This window comes from Chiloscyllium plagiosum, unplaced genomic scaffold (assembly GCF_037043375.1).
Source record: "Chiloscyllium plagiosum isolate Xiang-an unplaced genomic scaffold, Cpla_swu_hap1 HiC_scaffold_18, whole genome shotgun sequence".
Taxonomy (NCBI): domain Eukaryota; kingdom Metazoa; phylum Chordata; class Chondrichthyes; order Orectolobiformes; family Hemiscylliidae; genus Chiloscyllium; species Chiloscyllium plagiosum.
This window is the reverse complement of record NW_028270156.1, coordinates 16,708,530-16,723,391: the sequence shown is the minus strand read 5'-3', so window position 1 is coordinate 16,723,391 and position 14,862 is coordinate 16,708,530. Positions and strand designations below refer to the sequence as shown.

At 41.1% G+C, this 14,862-nt stretch overlaps 1 protein-coding gene across 1 annotated transcript in view; it reads left to right on the top strand.

Moving 5' to 3' along the window:
• Positions 1 to 14,862, top strand: part of alkbh3 (alkB homolog 3, alpha-ketoglutarate dependent dioxygenase) — a 73,732-nt gene that overhangs the window by 52,667 nt on the left and 6,203 nt on the right. Inside the window, 1 exon segment of the mRNA XM_043705474.2 lies at positions 14,295 to 14,393. Coding sequence (XP_043561409.2) covers positions 14,295 to 14,393 — 99 coding nt within the window.

Below are 14,862 nucleotides of genomic sequence, written 5' to 3'. Positions count from 1 at the left end.
GAATCAGAAAATTGTCTTGTACACACTTAAGAAATTCCTCTCCATCTAAACCTTTAACACTATGGCAGTCCCAGTCGAAGTTTGTAAAGTAAAAATCCCCTACCATAACTGCCCTATTATTCTTACAGATAGCTGAGATCTCCTTACAAGTTTGTTTCTCAATTTCCCTCTGACTATTAGGGGGTCTATAATAAAATCCCAATAAGATGATCATCCCTTTCTTATTTCTCAGTTACACCCAAATAACTTCCCTGGATGTATTTCCAGGAATATCCTCCCCCAGCACAGCTGTAATGCTATCCCTTATCAAAAATGCCACTTGCCCTCCTCTCTTGCCTCCCTTTCTATCCTTCCTGTAGCATTTGTATCCTGGAACATTAAGCTGCCAGTCCTGCCCATCCCTGAGCCATGTTTCCATAATTGCTATGATATCCCAGTCCCATGTTCCTAACCATGCCCTGAGTTCATCTGCCTTCCTGTTAGGCCCCTTGCATTGAAATAAATGCTGTTTAATTTATTAGTCCTACCTTGTCCCTGCCTACCATGACTGTTTGTTTGACTCACTTCTGTTCTCAGCTGTATCCGTCTCAGATCGAACTCTTTCCTCACTATCTCCCTTACTAGTTTAAATACACCCAAGCAATTCTAGCAAATTTCCCTGCCAGTATATTAGTCCCCTTCCAATTTAGATGCATCCGTCCTTCTTGTACAGGTCTCTTCTACCCCAAAAGAGATTCCAATGATCCAAAAACATGAATCCTTCTCCCATACACCAGCTCCTCAGCCATGTATTCATCTGCTCTATCCTCCTATTCCTGCCCTCACTAGCTCGTAGCACCAGGGGTAATCCAGATATTACCACCCTTGAGGACCTCCTTTTTAAATTTCTGCCGAACTCTCTGTTATCTCCCTTCAGAGTCTCAACCTTTTCCCTTCCAATGTCGTTGGTTCCAATGTGGACAATGACCTCCTGCTGGTCCCTCTCCCCTGTGAGAACATTCTGTACCCTCTCTGAGATATCCTTGATCCTGGCACCAGGGAAACAACACACCATTCTGCTTTTTCTCTGCTGGCCACAGAAACGTCTGTGTGTACCTCTGACTACAGAATTCCCTAACACAATTGATCTCTTGGAAGCCGACGTACCCCTCATTGCATTAGAGCCAGTCTCAATACCACTTCTTTTCTGTTTCTTTTCCCATATTATTTTACAAGTATTTTCATTTTTAATCTTCTATTTTTTGGCCTTCCCTCTCTCCAAAGAAATTTTGTAAATCTATTTCAGCAACAATGCTTTCAGGACCCTCCTGGTTTCCATGTAAAATCAATTTCTTCTTTTATCACACTCTTCTTTCTCCTCCACCTCCTCGACTTCCCAACTGTAGCGCCCTTGGCGAATTTAGATATACTGGAAAGTCGTAAGTTCAAGTTTTCTGCTTTTTCAAGAAGTAGTAATTATATATAGATAACTGCAGGTCTAGATAATAAAGCAAATAATACTTAGTTGTGTTGTACGTCAGTAGATTTTTTTTTTTATTCACTCACGGGAGGAGGGTGGTGTGGTTGGGCCAGCATTTATTGTCCTTGAAAAGGTGGTGATGAGCTGTCTTCTTGTGCTGCTGCTGTCCACATGCTGCAGGGAGGTAATTCCCCATGATTTTAACCTAGCAACACCAAATGGTATATTTTCAAGTCAGAATGGTGAGTGAATTGGAGGGGGAACTTGCAGGGTTTTTTTTAGATTAGATTACTTACAGTATGGAAACAGGGCCTTCGGCCCAGCAAGTCCACACCGACCCGCCGAAGCGTAACCCCCCCAAACCCATTCTCCTACCTTTACCCCTTCATCTTACACTACGGGCAATTTAGCATGGCCAATTCACCTAACCTGCACATTTTTGGATTGTGGGAGGAAACCAGAGCACCCGGAGGAAACCCACGCAGACACGGGGAGAATGTGCAATCTCCACACACAGTCGCCTTTGGAGGGAATTGAACCCGGGTCTCTTGGCGCTGCGAGGCAGCAGTGCTAGCCACTGTGCCATCGTGTCGCCCAAAATGAATGAAGAAAAATGAATCAGAGCAGAAACTGGAAAGCAGGATAGAAAGATAGGAATTGTGGGCTATTGCTGAGAAAAGGGAATGATACATTTTGAACTTAGAAATGTACATACGCCTCATTTGATAAGACTGGAGAACAAACTGGCGTGCACAGAAATCAAAACTGGAAGTATAGTTTCATGTCATAGAGGTTAAACAGAATCCTTTAAAATATAGCTAGAGGAAAGAAAACAAAACAAATAAAATGTTCCGGTGTATCTCCTGCCCTCGTACCTGTACTTGTAGTAGTCATGGATTTGGAAAGTGCTTTCTAAGGATCTTGGTGAATTTCTGCAGTGCATCTTGTAGTACACAGATCAGTCCACACTGCTGCTGCTAATCATCCCTGCTGGAGGGAGTGGGTGCTTGTGGATGTGGTGCCAATCAAATGTGTTGCTTTGTCCTGGGTGGTGTCGAGCTTCTTTGGTGTTGCTGGAGCCGCATCCATCCAGGCAGGTGGTGAGTATTCCATCATACTCCAGACATATGTCTTGTAGATGGTGGACAGGCTTTATGGATTTAGAAGGAAAGCTACATATTGCAGTATTACTAGCCTCTCATTCGATCATGTAGCCACTGTGCTTATTTGGTGAGTGAAGTTAAGTTTCTGGTTAATGGTAATCTTAAGAATGTTGATAGTGGGGTATTCAGTGAGAGTAACACCATTTAATGTCAAGAGGCAATAGTTAGCCTGTCTCTAATTGGAGATGGTCTTTGCCTGGCATTTGTGTGGTGTGAGTCGAGAGTGTGGTACTGAAAGAGCACAGCAGGTCAGGCAGCATCTGAGGAGCAGGAGAATTGACGTTTTGGGCATAAGCCCTTCATCAGGAAATTTATGTGGTGTGAGTGTTCCTTATCAGTTGTCAGCCCAATCCTGGATATTGTCCAGATCTTTGTGTATTTAAACATGGACTGCTCTGTATCCAAGGAATTGTGAACTGTGCTGAACATTGTGCAGTAATAGGTGAACATCCCCACTTCTGTCAATATGATGGAGGGAAGTTCATATGGAGCAGAAGATGGTTGGGTCTAGGACATTAACCTGAAAAAATCCTGCAGGGATGGCTTGGAACTGAGATGACTGACCTTTAACAACCACAACCATCTTCATTAGTGCCAGGTCACAACCAGGGGAGATTTTGTTTCTTGAAACCCATTGAATTCAGTCTTGCCAAGGATCCTTGATGCCACACTCGGTTGTTTGCGGTGTTGATGTCAAGGGCTGTCACTCTCACCTCATCTCTGGAATTCAGCTCTTTTGTCCATGTTTGAACCAAAGCTGTAATGAGGTCAGGAGTTGAATGACCTTAGTGGAACCCAAACTGGGCATCATTGAGCAGGTTATTGCTGAGCAGGTGGAGGTTCTCGAGCACAAGTCTTCAGTACTATTGCTGGAATGTTGTCAGGCCCCATAGCCCCCCAAACATTTCTTAGTATCACATAAAGTGAATTGAGTTGGATCATCCACTCAACAATTCTACCTGAAAATTGCTGCGAATGCTTCAGTCTTATCTTTTGTACTGATGTTTTGGGTCTTCTATTGTTAAAGATGGGAATATTTGTGGAGCAGCCTCCTCCAGTGAGTTGTTTAATGGTCCACCACTGGGTGTGGCAGGACTAAAGAAATTATATCTGATCTGTTGGATGTGGGACCATTTAACTCTGTCTATCACATGCTGTTTATGCCGTTTGACATGTAAGTAGTCCTGTTTGGTTGCTTCACCAGGTTGACACCTCATTTTTACGTATGCCTGGTGTTGCTTTTGGCATACTCTTCTGTATCCTGCTCTGCTGCTGATGGCCCACAGTGCTTCATGGATGCCCAGACTTGAGTTGCTAGATCTGTTCAAAGTCTGTCCAATTTAGCACAGTGATAGTGCCACACAGCATGTTGGAGGGTGTTGACATTATGAAGGCCAGACTTTGTCTCCACAATGACTGTGCAGTGGTCACTCTTACTGATATTGTCAGGATGCATCTGCAGCCAGCAGATTAATGAGGATGAGGTTAAGTAAGATTTTTCTGTCTTTTTTAAATTCTCTCACCGCCTGCCGCAGACCTAATCTAGCAGCTATGCTGCTTAGAACCCAACAAGCTCGATTAGTAGTGCTGCTGCCAAGCCACTCTTGATAGTGGACATTGAAATCTCCCAACCACAGTACATCGTCTTTTCTGGAGCAAAGGTCAATTCCAAGCATTCCATCCAGTTTCATTTCTTTGTTGAGATTTTGTAGCGATTGATACGATTCAGCGGCTTGCTAGACCATATTAGAGAGCAGTTAAGAGTCAACTACATTGTTGTGGCTCTCGTGTCCCACATAGGCCAGACCATGTGAGGATGGCAAATTTCCTTCTTTGAAGGACATTTGTGGACCAAATGGCTTTTTCTGACAATGGTTTCATGGGCATAAGTTGATTCTTAATGCCAGCTCTTTTACATTGAATTCAAATTCCACCTTCTGCTATAGTGGCATTCAAACCCAGGTCCCCAGAACATTGTCTGAGTTTCAGTTCACTAAGATATTGCCTCCCATGAGATTACGCTTCAAATGAGAAATTAAAGTATCCAACTTCGGAATGATGTTGTGATGGACCAGAAGGCAAACACTTCTGTCAGGGTATTGAATTTTGAAAAGCTTCAACTTCTTTAGCATTGAAAACAATAAATAGGAGGGTACTGAGTGGAATAGAAAGCACGAATCCTGCACACTGTTTCAAGTTAAGTCATGATTAAGCTGACCAAAGGTGAGGTTTAAGCTGCTCTGAGGGAAGTTTAAAACTTAAGTGATGTGGCTTTTCTCGCAAAATATGATCAACAATCAATATTTTTTCAGGAAAGGGACTGGAAACAAAACTTTAGATTCACTAAAGAGAGAATTAGATGGCATCAGGAAGAATGAGTATAGGTAGACTGAATGGCTTCCCTGCACTTTTCCTTATGAACGTCGCAGGACAGCAATAATTGAGATCCGGTTCCTTGAACCTGTCAGTATGGCATCAAGTCTCAGTGCCACTAGGTAGTTATTACTTATGAAGCTTGAATCAATGTACTTTTTTGATTAGATTAGATTCCCTACAGTATGGAAACAGGCCCTTCGGCACAATAAGTCCACACCGACCCTCTGAAGAGTAACCCACCCAGACCCATTCCCCTATCCTATATTTATCCCTGACTAATGCACCTAACCTACACATCTCTGAACACTATGGGACAATTTAGCATGGCCAATTCACCTAACCTGTACATCTTTGGATGGGGAGGAAACTGACACAGACACAGGGAGAATGTGCAAACTCCACCAGGTCCCTGGTGCTGTGAGGCAGCAGTGCTAACCACTGAGTTACCGTGTCACCACAAACTGCCAACTCAGTTTTGGCAAACAAACTTATTTTAACAAAGGTAAATAGGAAGGGTTCAGAGGGATGTGGGCCCAGTGCTGGCAAATGGGACTAGATTAGGTTAGGATATCTGGTCGGCATGGAAGAGTTGGACTGAAGGATCTGTTTCTACGTTGTACATCTCTATGACAAAACGGAAGTATTAACAGCAGACATCCCAGGTGCACTGTGTTATTTAGGTAACGCAAAATAAATGTAGTGTTTGACTTTTACCTGTTTCTCTCATTTAATCAATTCCAAATGTAATTATTGTGATTAGTTAGCAGTCTACCTCGATTGTTAATCTGGACGAGAAGGCTGAAAGGCTTACTAAAGGCACAGCATTACCATAATGTTTTGGGAGTCAAAAAGTGTGGTGCTGGAAAAGCACAGCCAGTCAGACAGCATCCGAGGAGCAGGAGAGTCGATGTTTTGAGCGTAAGCTCTTCATCAGGAATGTTTGCTGAAGAGCTTATGCTTAAAACGTCGACTCTCCTGCTCCCAGGATGCTGCCTGACTGGCTGTGCTTTTCTAGCCCCACACTTTTTGACCCTGGTCTCCAGCATCTGCACTCCTCACTTTCTCCCATCAGTTGTTGGAACTGAATGCCATCGGACTACTTGCAATCAGAAACACAACTCCTTCACCTTCACCTGATAGCCTTAGCATTGTTTTTAAATGAAATCAATTAACAATTTAAAGTACACCAAAGGCATGAATGTTGCTTGAATGCCACATCCTTGGTATCAACTAATTGTTCCAATGTTATGGGATATCTTTATAAAATCAAAAGTGAACATTAACTCAATTTACATGGTCTCAGAGTCCATATTTACAACCCATTATTTAAAATCTAAATGGATCAAAATCTGAAACTTGCATTTTCATGACAAAGCTGCTTTAAAAACAATCTGAAAAATCTATAGTTTTTTTAAACGCCTGCCAGTGGAAAGCAATGCGGCTGCTGAAAATTGTGTGGGTGGCATTACATAACAGGGAAAATCTAACTTGTGGTGCTGAAGGTTCCCATAGCAACTGCATTAAAGTGCTGGTTTAAAATATATGTATTAGACATCTCTGAATAGCCTTTCTGAAGGAAGAAATAAGAATATGTTCCTTCCCATAGATAACTAAATAACAGTAATCTGCCTAAGAACTTAAGTATTTCATTACAATTAGCATTTGTTTAGTTGTTCAATTACAATAGCCCCCCAACCTAGTTTAAAGAAAATTTACCAGGATTCTTGTGGTAAAATTTCGTATTCACAGTTTTGCAAAGGAACATAACGTTCAAATATTTATTTTTGTTATTTTAATGTGTTTCATAATGCTGTTCATTATTTGATTTGAGTGGCTCTGTGAACTGGGTTCAAATACACATTCTGTCCAACATCCATGATTGGAAAATGAATTACTTCGCACTGGCTATAGTGCACGATCCAGTACAGAAATTGATCCATGAAAGGGGATGTAGGAGTGGTACAGGGGTAGGAATTCTTGGGCACGTTGTAGCTGTTCACAGACTCATTAAAGACAGAGCACACCCTTGTTACTGAATGGCTCCTCTGTCCTTGGTGGTGCAAAATTAGTTTTGGTAGTGAGCCATGTCCACCTGACACTTAAAACTTTTTGAATGTTTGATATACATTTACTTTTTGGGAACTTGTTAAACCAGTTTGTTTTTCTCAGGGTGGTGAGCTAAAGTTTCTTTTTAGTTCATTCATCGGATGTGGCTGTCACTGATTGGGCCAGTAATTATTATCTGCCCAAACTAAAGATGTTTGGGCCCAGGACACCACCTGATGAAATCTTGAAATGGCAGACCTCTAACAATCACGACCTTCTTCCTTTGTGCGAGAAAGAACTCCAACCAGCGGAGATATTTCCCCAGTTCTCATTGACCCTAGATTTGCTAGGGTCCCTTGATGCTATACTCTTGTCAAACTTGATATCACAAATGCTGCCTTGGCGTCATAGCTATAGTTCAAGCTGGTACCTTTCTGGTCATGTAGAAACACTGGTATTTTTAATGCTAGATCTAATTTAATTGATCCACTAGTTTGTTCAGCAGTAAGTGCATAAGCACTTATGATCAAGGACATAACATATTTTGACTGGCAATGCTACGAGAAAGAGCTTTCTTTTCTAAATTTAATATGATATTGAGTTGGATGCCTTGTGTGGTATACATGATATAGAAGGGGATAAAATTTTGCCACCATCCCATTCATCATTTGAATTATTTTCCATTTTAGTTATATATTTATTGTACCTCTATCCCAAGTGCACACTACTTTTCTACTGTGGGTGAAAAGCTTTATTCTAGGTTTGTGAAATTACTGCTGGAAAGAACAATCATGTAGCATATTTCACATTTCTGGAAGGTTCCTTCCACTATTACAGATAATTGTCATGTTTACAAGTAAGGCCAGACAAACAGCAATTTTAGTTTTGTTTGATGGATAAATAAGGCCACCACTACAGGTGCCCATCTGCTCTTCAAACTGTGTCAGTGGCTTTTGAATCCAGCTAATCAAGCTGTATTACTGAGCTGTGCTATATTGTCAGTGGATCATGTTTAAAAGCAGAAATTAAGACATTGGATTGTCAGCTGATGTTAGGTTATGTGTTAGGACTTGAACTCAGAACCTGTTGATTTATGGGTAAGACTGTTGCCAACTGAACCAAATTTGTTTGTGTGATTAGTTCTCTAATATTTCCATCCCTTTCTTGGTAAAGACTTATTTCTCATTTACTCGTCCAATCATGTCCATGAAGAGAGGCAATTTCATCAGTAATGTTAAAATGTAGTCCAGTTTTTCATAGAATACTCAAATGTGAAATGATGAAAACTTTGAAGTATGCCATTAAAAACTATAAATTCATTATTATGTTTATGAAATTGTGTTAACCTGTTTTATTTTGAGTGAGTTAATATTTCTGTTAAATTAGCAGAAAGGAATTTTATTTGGTATATTTGTATGGTAGCAATTTAACAGTGCTCTCCAGGCTTAGCACAGCCTTCCTTTTGAAGAAGCCCGTGCCTGTTAGTAGTTATAATTGTGTATGTTATATTTATTAAAAGACATGTTTAATATTAGTAGATTAAAAATACCAGTCTTTTACTGTAAGAAGTTAGTGGTTAGAAGAAGCACTGGTGCTGAATATAGATTTTTGTTAATAATTTCAATCTATAAAAATTTGGAGATGATACTGGAAATATAATAGAAAATTTTAAATTCTTCAGATTTTAACATACTTCTATACTTGCAAACTTCTATTTTGTTTAAGTTGGTACGCCTTCAATTTTTTTCTGTATTTTCTTGGATCTCCTACATTATGCACAATCTGTCTTCGAGGCAGGTTCCTGTTCTTAAACCTTCCCAGTGTAATTTTGAAGCATCTGTTGAAAATCACATGAGCAACCAACCAATGGATCTCTCTGCATTTTAACTCACCTCCCTTTTGAAGAACTATCATTCTTTCCCCTTATTCTCAGCAGAATAACTGAGTCTTTTTTCATTAGGTGTGGTTGTTGTTGGCTAGACCAGCATTTGTTGCCCATCCCTAATGACCCAGAGGACAGTAAAGAGTCAACCATATTCCTGTAGTTCTGCATATAGGTCAGATAGGGGAGAAGACAGCAGACTTTCTTCCATAAAGGACATTAATGAACAACATTAGTTTACAACAACAAAAGACTAGCTTTTTATTACAAATTTTTCAAAACTAAATTCAAATTTCACGATTTAATGTGATGGGATTCAAGCCCATGTCCCCAGAGTATTAGCCAGGAGTTATGGACTACGACTTCAGTGGCATTGCCATTATACCACTGTCTCCCTTATGGAGACATGTATGTGGAGATTAAGGGTACAAAACCATGCATAGTACCACTACAATACATAACTATCTTCAAATATTTTGGTTATGGGCCAGCATTATCATTTTCATTTTATTTTTAAAGGGATGATTTGCATCAGTGGAAGAGATTGAAATTGATTTTTATATAACTTTAAACATGTATTATAATTTTGGCTTCTTACCCAAATGACTTGACAACTGCCAACCGAATGCACTGAAAGCTACATTTTTTTATTGTTATCTATACTATCAGTTATCAATAACACTGTGAATTATAATATAACTGGTATAGCTCCTATTGAAATGAAGCCAGAAAATATTGAATGAAAATCCCATTTCAAACAGACTAAAACAACAGAATGACTATTTTAATTCATATAATTGAAGATATTGATACTATAAAGTGTAAGTTGTAACTTACAGTTCTATTTCTATTCAGAAAAATCCACTGTTCCTCTCGTTAAACATTTCAACCTCTTGTAACGCCTAAGCCACTGCTCAGCGTTTGATGCACCTGATTGCCTGTCAGGACATTCACCCATTGAAAAAAGAATCATTGGGAGAGATGAACATTAAGATTGACAAGTCGCCAGGCCTGGACCAGATTTGTCATCGGCTGCTTTGAGAAACGAGAAATGCAATTGCTTTGCCACTTGCGAAGATCTTTGCATCCTCGCTCTCCACTGGAGTCGTACCTGAGGACTGGAGAGAGGCAAATGTAATTCCTCTCTTCAAGAAAGGAAATAGGGAAATCCCCGGCAATTACAGACCAGTAAGTCTCACGTCTGTCGTCTGCAAGGTGTTAGAAAGGATTCTGAGGGATAGGATTTATGACCATCTGGAAGAGCATGACTTGATTAAATGCAGTCAACACGGCTTTGTGAGGGGCAGGTCATGCCTCACAAACCTTATCGAGTTCTTTGAGGATGTGACTAGAAAGGTTGATGAGGGTCGAGCTGTGGATGTGGTGTATATGGACTTCAGCAAGGCATTTGATAAGGTTCCCCATGGTAGGCTCATTCAGAAGGTCAGGAGGAATGGGATACAGAGGAACTTAGCTGTCTGGATACAGAATTGGCTGGCCAACAGAAGACAACGAGTGGTAGTAGAAGGAAAATATTCTGCCTGGAAGTCTATGGTGAGTGGTGTTCCACAGGGCTCTGTCCTTGGGCCTCTACTGTTTGTAATTTTTATTAATGACTTGGATGAGGGGATTGAAGGATGGGTCAGCAAGCTTGCAGACACAAAGGTTGGAGGTGTCGTTGATAGTATAGAGGGCTGTTGTAGGCTGCAGCGGGACATTGACAGGATGCAGAGATGGGCTGAGAGGTGGCAGATGGAGTTCAACCTGGATAAATGTGAGATGATGCATTTTGGAAGGTTGAATTTGAAAGCTGAGTACAGGATTAAGGATAGGATTCTTGGCAGTGTGGAGGAACAGAGGGATCTTGGTGTGCAGGTACATAGATCCCTTAAAATGGCCACCCAAGTGGACACGGTTGTTAAGAAAGCATATGGTATTTTGGCTTTCATAAACAGGGGGATTGAGTTTAAGAGTCGTGAGATCTTGTTGCAGCTCTATAAAACTTTGGTCAGACTGCACTTGGAATACTGCATCCAGTTCTGGTTGCCCTATTATAGGAAAAATGTGGATGCTTTGGAGAGGGTTCAGAGGAGGTTTACCAGGTTGCTGCCTGGACTGGAGGGCTTATCTTATGAAGAGAGGTTGACTGAGCTCAGACATTTTTCATTGGAGAAAAGGAGGAGGAGAGCTGACCTAATTGAGGTGTACAAGGTAATGAGAGGCATAGATAGAGTCGATAGCCAGAGACTATTTCCCAGGGCAGAAATGACTAACATAGTTTTAAGCTGGTTGGAGGAAAGTATAGAGGGGATGTCAGAGGCGGGTTCTTTACACAGAGAGTTGTGAGAGCATGGAATGCGTTGCCAGCAGCAGTTGTGGAAGCAAGGTCATTGGGGACATTTAAGAGACTACTGGACATGCATATGGTCACAGAAATTTGAGGGTGCATACATGAGGATCAGTGGTCAGCACAACATCGTGGGCTGAAGGGCCTATTCTGTGCTGTACTGTTCTATGTTCGCCATTCCAGGGAGATATCCCAATGGCGTAAATAATGCTGTGGGCTGTTAGCTGCATGACCCACGTAGTAAACTTGAGTGATATCATTGAAGAATACCTCACTCAGCCACTAGCATTACCTATCCCTGGGAATAGAAGGAGCTCTACATAACCATGTGATCAAATTTCTACCTCATTAGCTTAACTAATCATGGATCAAAGAAAGCTGTGCTCATGTGGCAAACTGATGTTTTAATCTTGCTTTTCAACAAATTGAGAAGTATTTAACTCAGGTGATGGGGTTTCATCTTCTGGCTGAAGAGCAAGCAAGACTCCTTCACTGCTTCCTACTGGGAAGGCCCACCATAATTTTGACGGAGCAGTATTCCCCAGGATTGATAATTGATTGAGGGACCTTTTCCCTCCCTTGTAGGAACACTAGCAGTCACCAGCAATGCACTCACCAGTTTCATCAAGAGATCCCAGGCCATATGTAAGTAATAAAATCAGAAATTACTGGAAAACACAGCAGGTCTGGCAGCATCTGTAGAGAGAAAACACTGTTAACATTCAGAGTCCAATGACTCTTCCTCAGAACATTCTCCACAGATGCTGCCAGACCTCCTGAGTATTTTCAGCCATTTCTGGTTTTGTTTCTTTTATCCAGCATCCACAGTCCTTTAGCTTTGTGCAAAAATGAGTAACCATGAGATAAGAATCACAGTTTGAAATTATAGCGGGGCTTTCAGACTGTAGCGAGGACAGAAAATGATTCTCAGTACATGAAACCCTGTCACTCAACCATCCAGGAATGTGCAAGCAGAGCAACAATGTTTGGCTTTTTCGCCTTCCTACATCAATACTTCCCCACCTGCTACTGATTGGCTCACTTTTGGGGTTAATTATTTAAGGAGCTTCATTGGCAGGGCAGGAAGACCATCCACAAGCCTTTCATCTGGATTTTAACAGGGCAGAGGCAGGAAGGCAGCCATGCTCTTACTTGCCACCATCTTGCTCAATTAATGCCTTCTTGCCTCCTAACCCACCTTAGGGGAAAGCATTAAAATCGAACAGTTTTATGCAGCTCATAAAACCTGAGTCACTAAAATTTTTAAGAGATATATTAATGAATCTTGTGTAGCTTTGCACACCATATGTCTGATGTGTCTGTCATTCTTGTATCATTTTCATGTTGATCTGTTCCCTCTTTGTCCCACCTTCTACCTCTTTTCTGCACTGTTTGGCTTTTCTGTTTCAGTGACATAGACTCCTCAGTGGACAGACATACTCTTTAGCGAGTGATTGCTGATGGCAACTCTTTTCTGCATTTTCTTTACGTGCTTGGTTAGTTCAGTTGGCTGGATGGCTGGTTTGCGATGCAGAGTGACACCAGCAACACAGTTGCAATTCCCACATAGGCAGAGGTAACCATGAAGGACCCTCCTTCTCACCCTCTACCCTTGCCTGAGGCATGATGACTCTCCAGTTAAACCACCACCAATTATAACCCAAATCAGTCTCTTTCTAATGACAGAGTAGCCAGAGTAGCCCTATAATCTGGTAGAGCCATGGCAACTTTACCTTTACCTTTCATGCATTGTCTCCCCCTTCTGTTCTATTGCCTGTTCTTTCACTCTTTAGTCAGCTGTAGGTGCTGAGAACAGACATCTTGTCAATGTAGTGTGCATGCTGTTCTGGCTGTCGCTGGCTATAGGAAGACACATTTTGGCAGGGAAAGATTGAGGTCTGACTGCAGGTTTACGCCTGTGTCAAGAATGGATGCAATGTCTGTGGGGGGGGGGGGGAATTGCTCCTGGTGAGAAAAGAAACTGAAGCTAGTGGTGAATCAGATCATAGTATTCCTGGCTTACAAACACCAATGTTTGAGTTTGGAAAATAAATAGTAAAATAATTTGGTATAAAGGCAATGCAGTATCCTTTTTTTCTTTATTTACATTATAAGCTACCTACTTTTCTGGCAGGATCTGTGGAGAAACAGAGTTAACCTTTCAAGGCTACTTTGTCTCTTTTCCATAGATGCCGCCAGACCTACTGAGTTTCTCCAGCACTTTCTGTTTTCTGTCTTTTCCGTCTTCGTTTCCCATTGATTTTATCATTTTGAGGTAACTTTAATGTTTATTTCTCATCCTCACTGTTTATATTTTTCAGTTTCACTGTTTCTCCATTTTTCCACCATCCTAATCCATCCTGATTTGTGTAAAGTCTATGGAGTTCATGTATTCCACAAACAGACACACCAGACTGGGTAGCTTTGAGCCTGTGAAGCTCAAATGCCAACGAGTGGATGGGCAGTTTTTACATTTGTCACACTGTCACTATAGTGAAAGTGTTTATTGCCATTATTTTGGTTGGTTCCAGAAAGCATGTGTGACAATAGCATTAACTCTCTGTGTCATCGTGTGTACAGTATCCTGTTGCTTGCTGAGAATGGGATTTGGTACAATGAGGTGGAAGCTGTGATGGAGCAAGCTAAAAAGTCTACTTCTCTGTTTGCCTTAGGTGAAGTAAATAATAAATTCTACTTAGAGGGATATGATTGTGGGCTGAGAAATTCAGGACTGGGTGGTAGCATCAATCTCGTGTTGCTTTGGAGTCTCCAAAAGTTTCCAAAACGTTGGGACTAAGTTTACCAAACTTCTGGAACTGTCCTGGAGTGTCCATGAATTGGCAATCCAGGAGAACACAGGGGCATTGAGAAAAGTTAGTATTTTCAATTTTTACTTCTAATATTGGAAACAGTGAAAAGTGACTTTTGGCCTGTGGTTGGAGGTATCTGGTCATTAAATGAAACAGTAATTTATACTCCCGAATGCTTATGATACATAATCTTTTCCTTTGTTCCACACAGGAGGATAAAGGAGATTACACATATGTAGAAAGAATCCGGATCCCACTGAGCCACGGGTGTTTGTTGGTAATGGAAGGAGAAACTCAGAAGGAGTGGCAGGTGAGAAAAATACTTAGAATTTCAAAGTGATGCAACAGATGTTCCAGTTGAGAATGTTCCTCAACAAAAAAATAATATTTTCCACCACGAGACTTTGTGTTTGCTAGCACAAGACTGCCTATCAAAATTGTGGTTGCTTTTTTTTCATATGCTTAAAGAGAGATATTTGCATTTACATAGTGTCCTTCATAACCTTATGTTGCTGAAAGGTACTTTACAACCAGTAAGAAGTAAAGCCACGTTTTAAGGAAGGAAACATGGGGGCCATAATGGTGCACAAGCCCCCACAAACAGCAACTAAGGAAATGTGCATGGAAGACAGCAGTTCCAGATGCTTCTCTGATGCACCTTTAATTAACCTTGTGCCTGTAACATAATATAATTAACTTTAGCCGGCTGTGACTGCGAGTTATATGTTTTATTTAAAGCAGATAGGATGCAGGTCAGAGGCTGGGTGTTCTGGTATGAA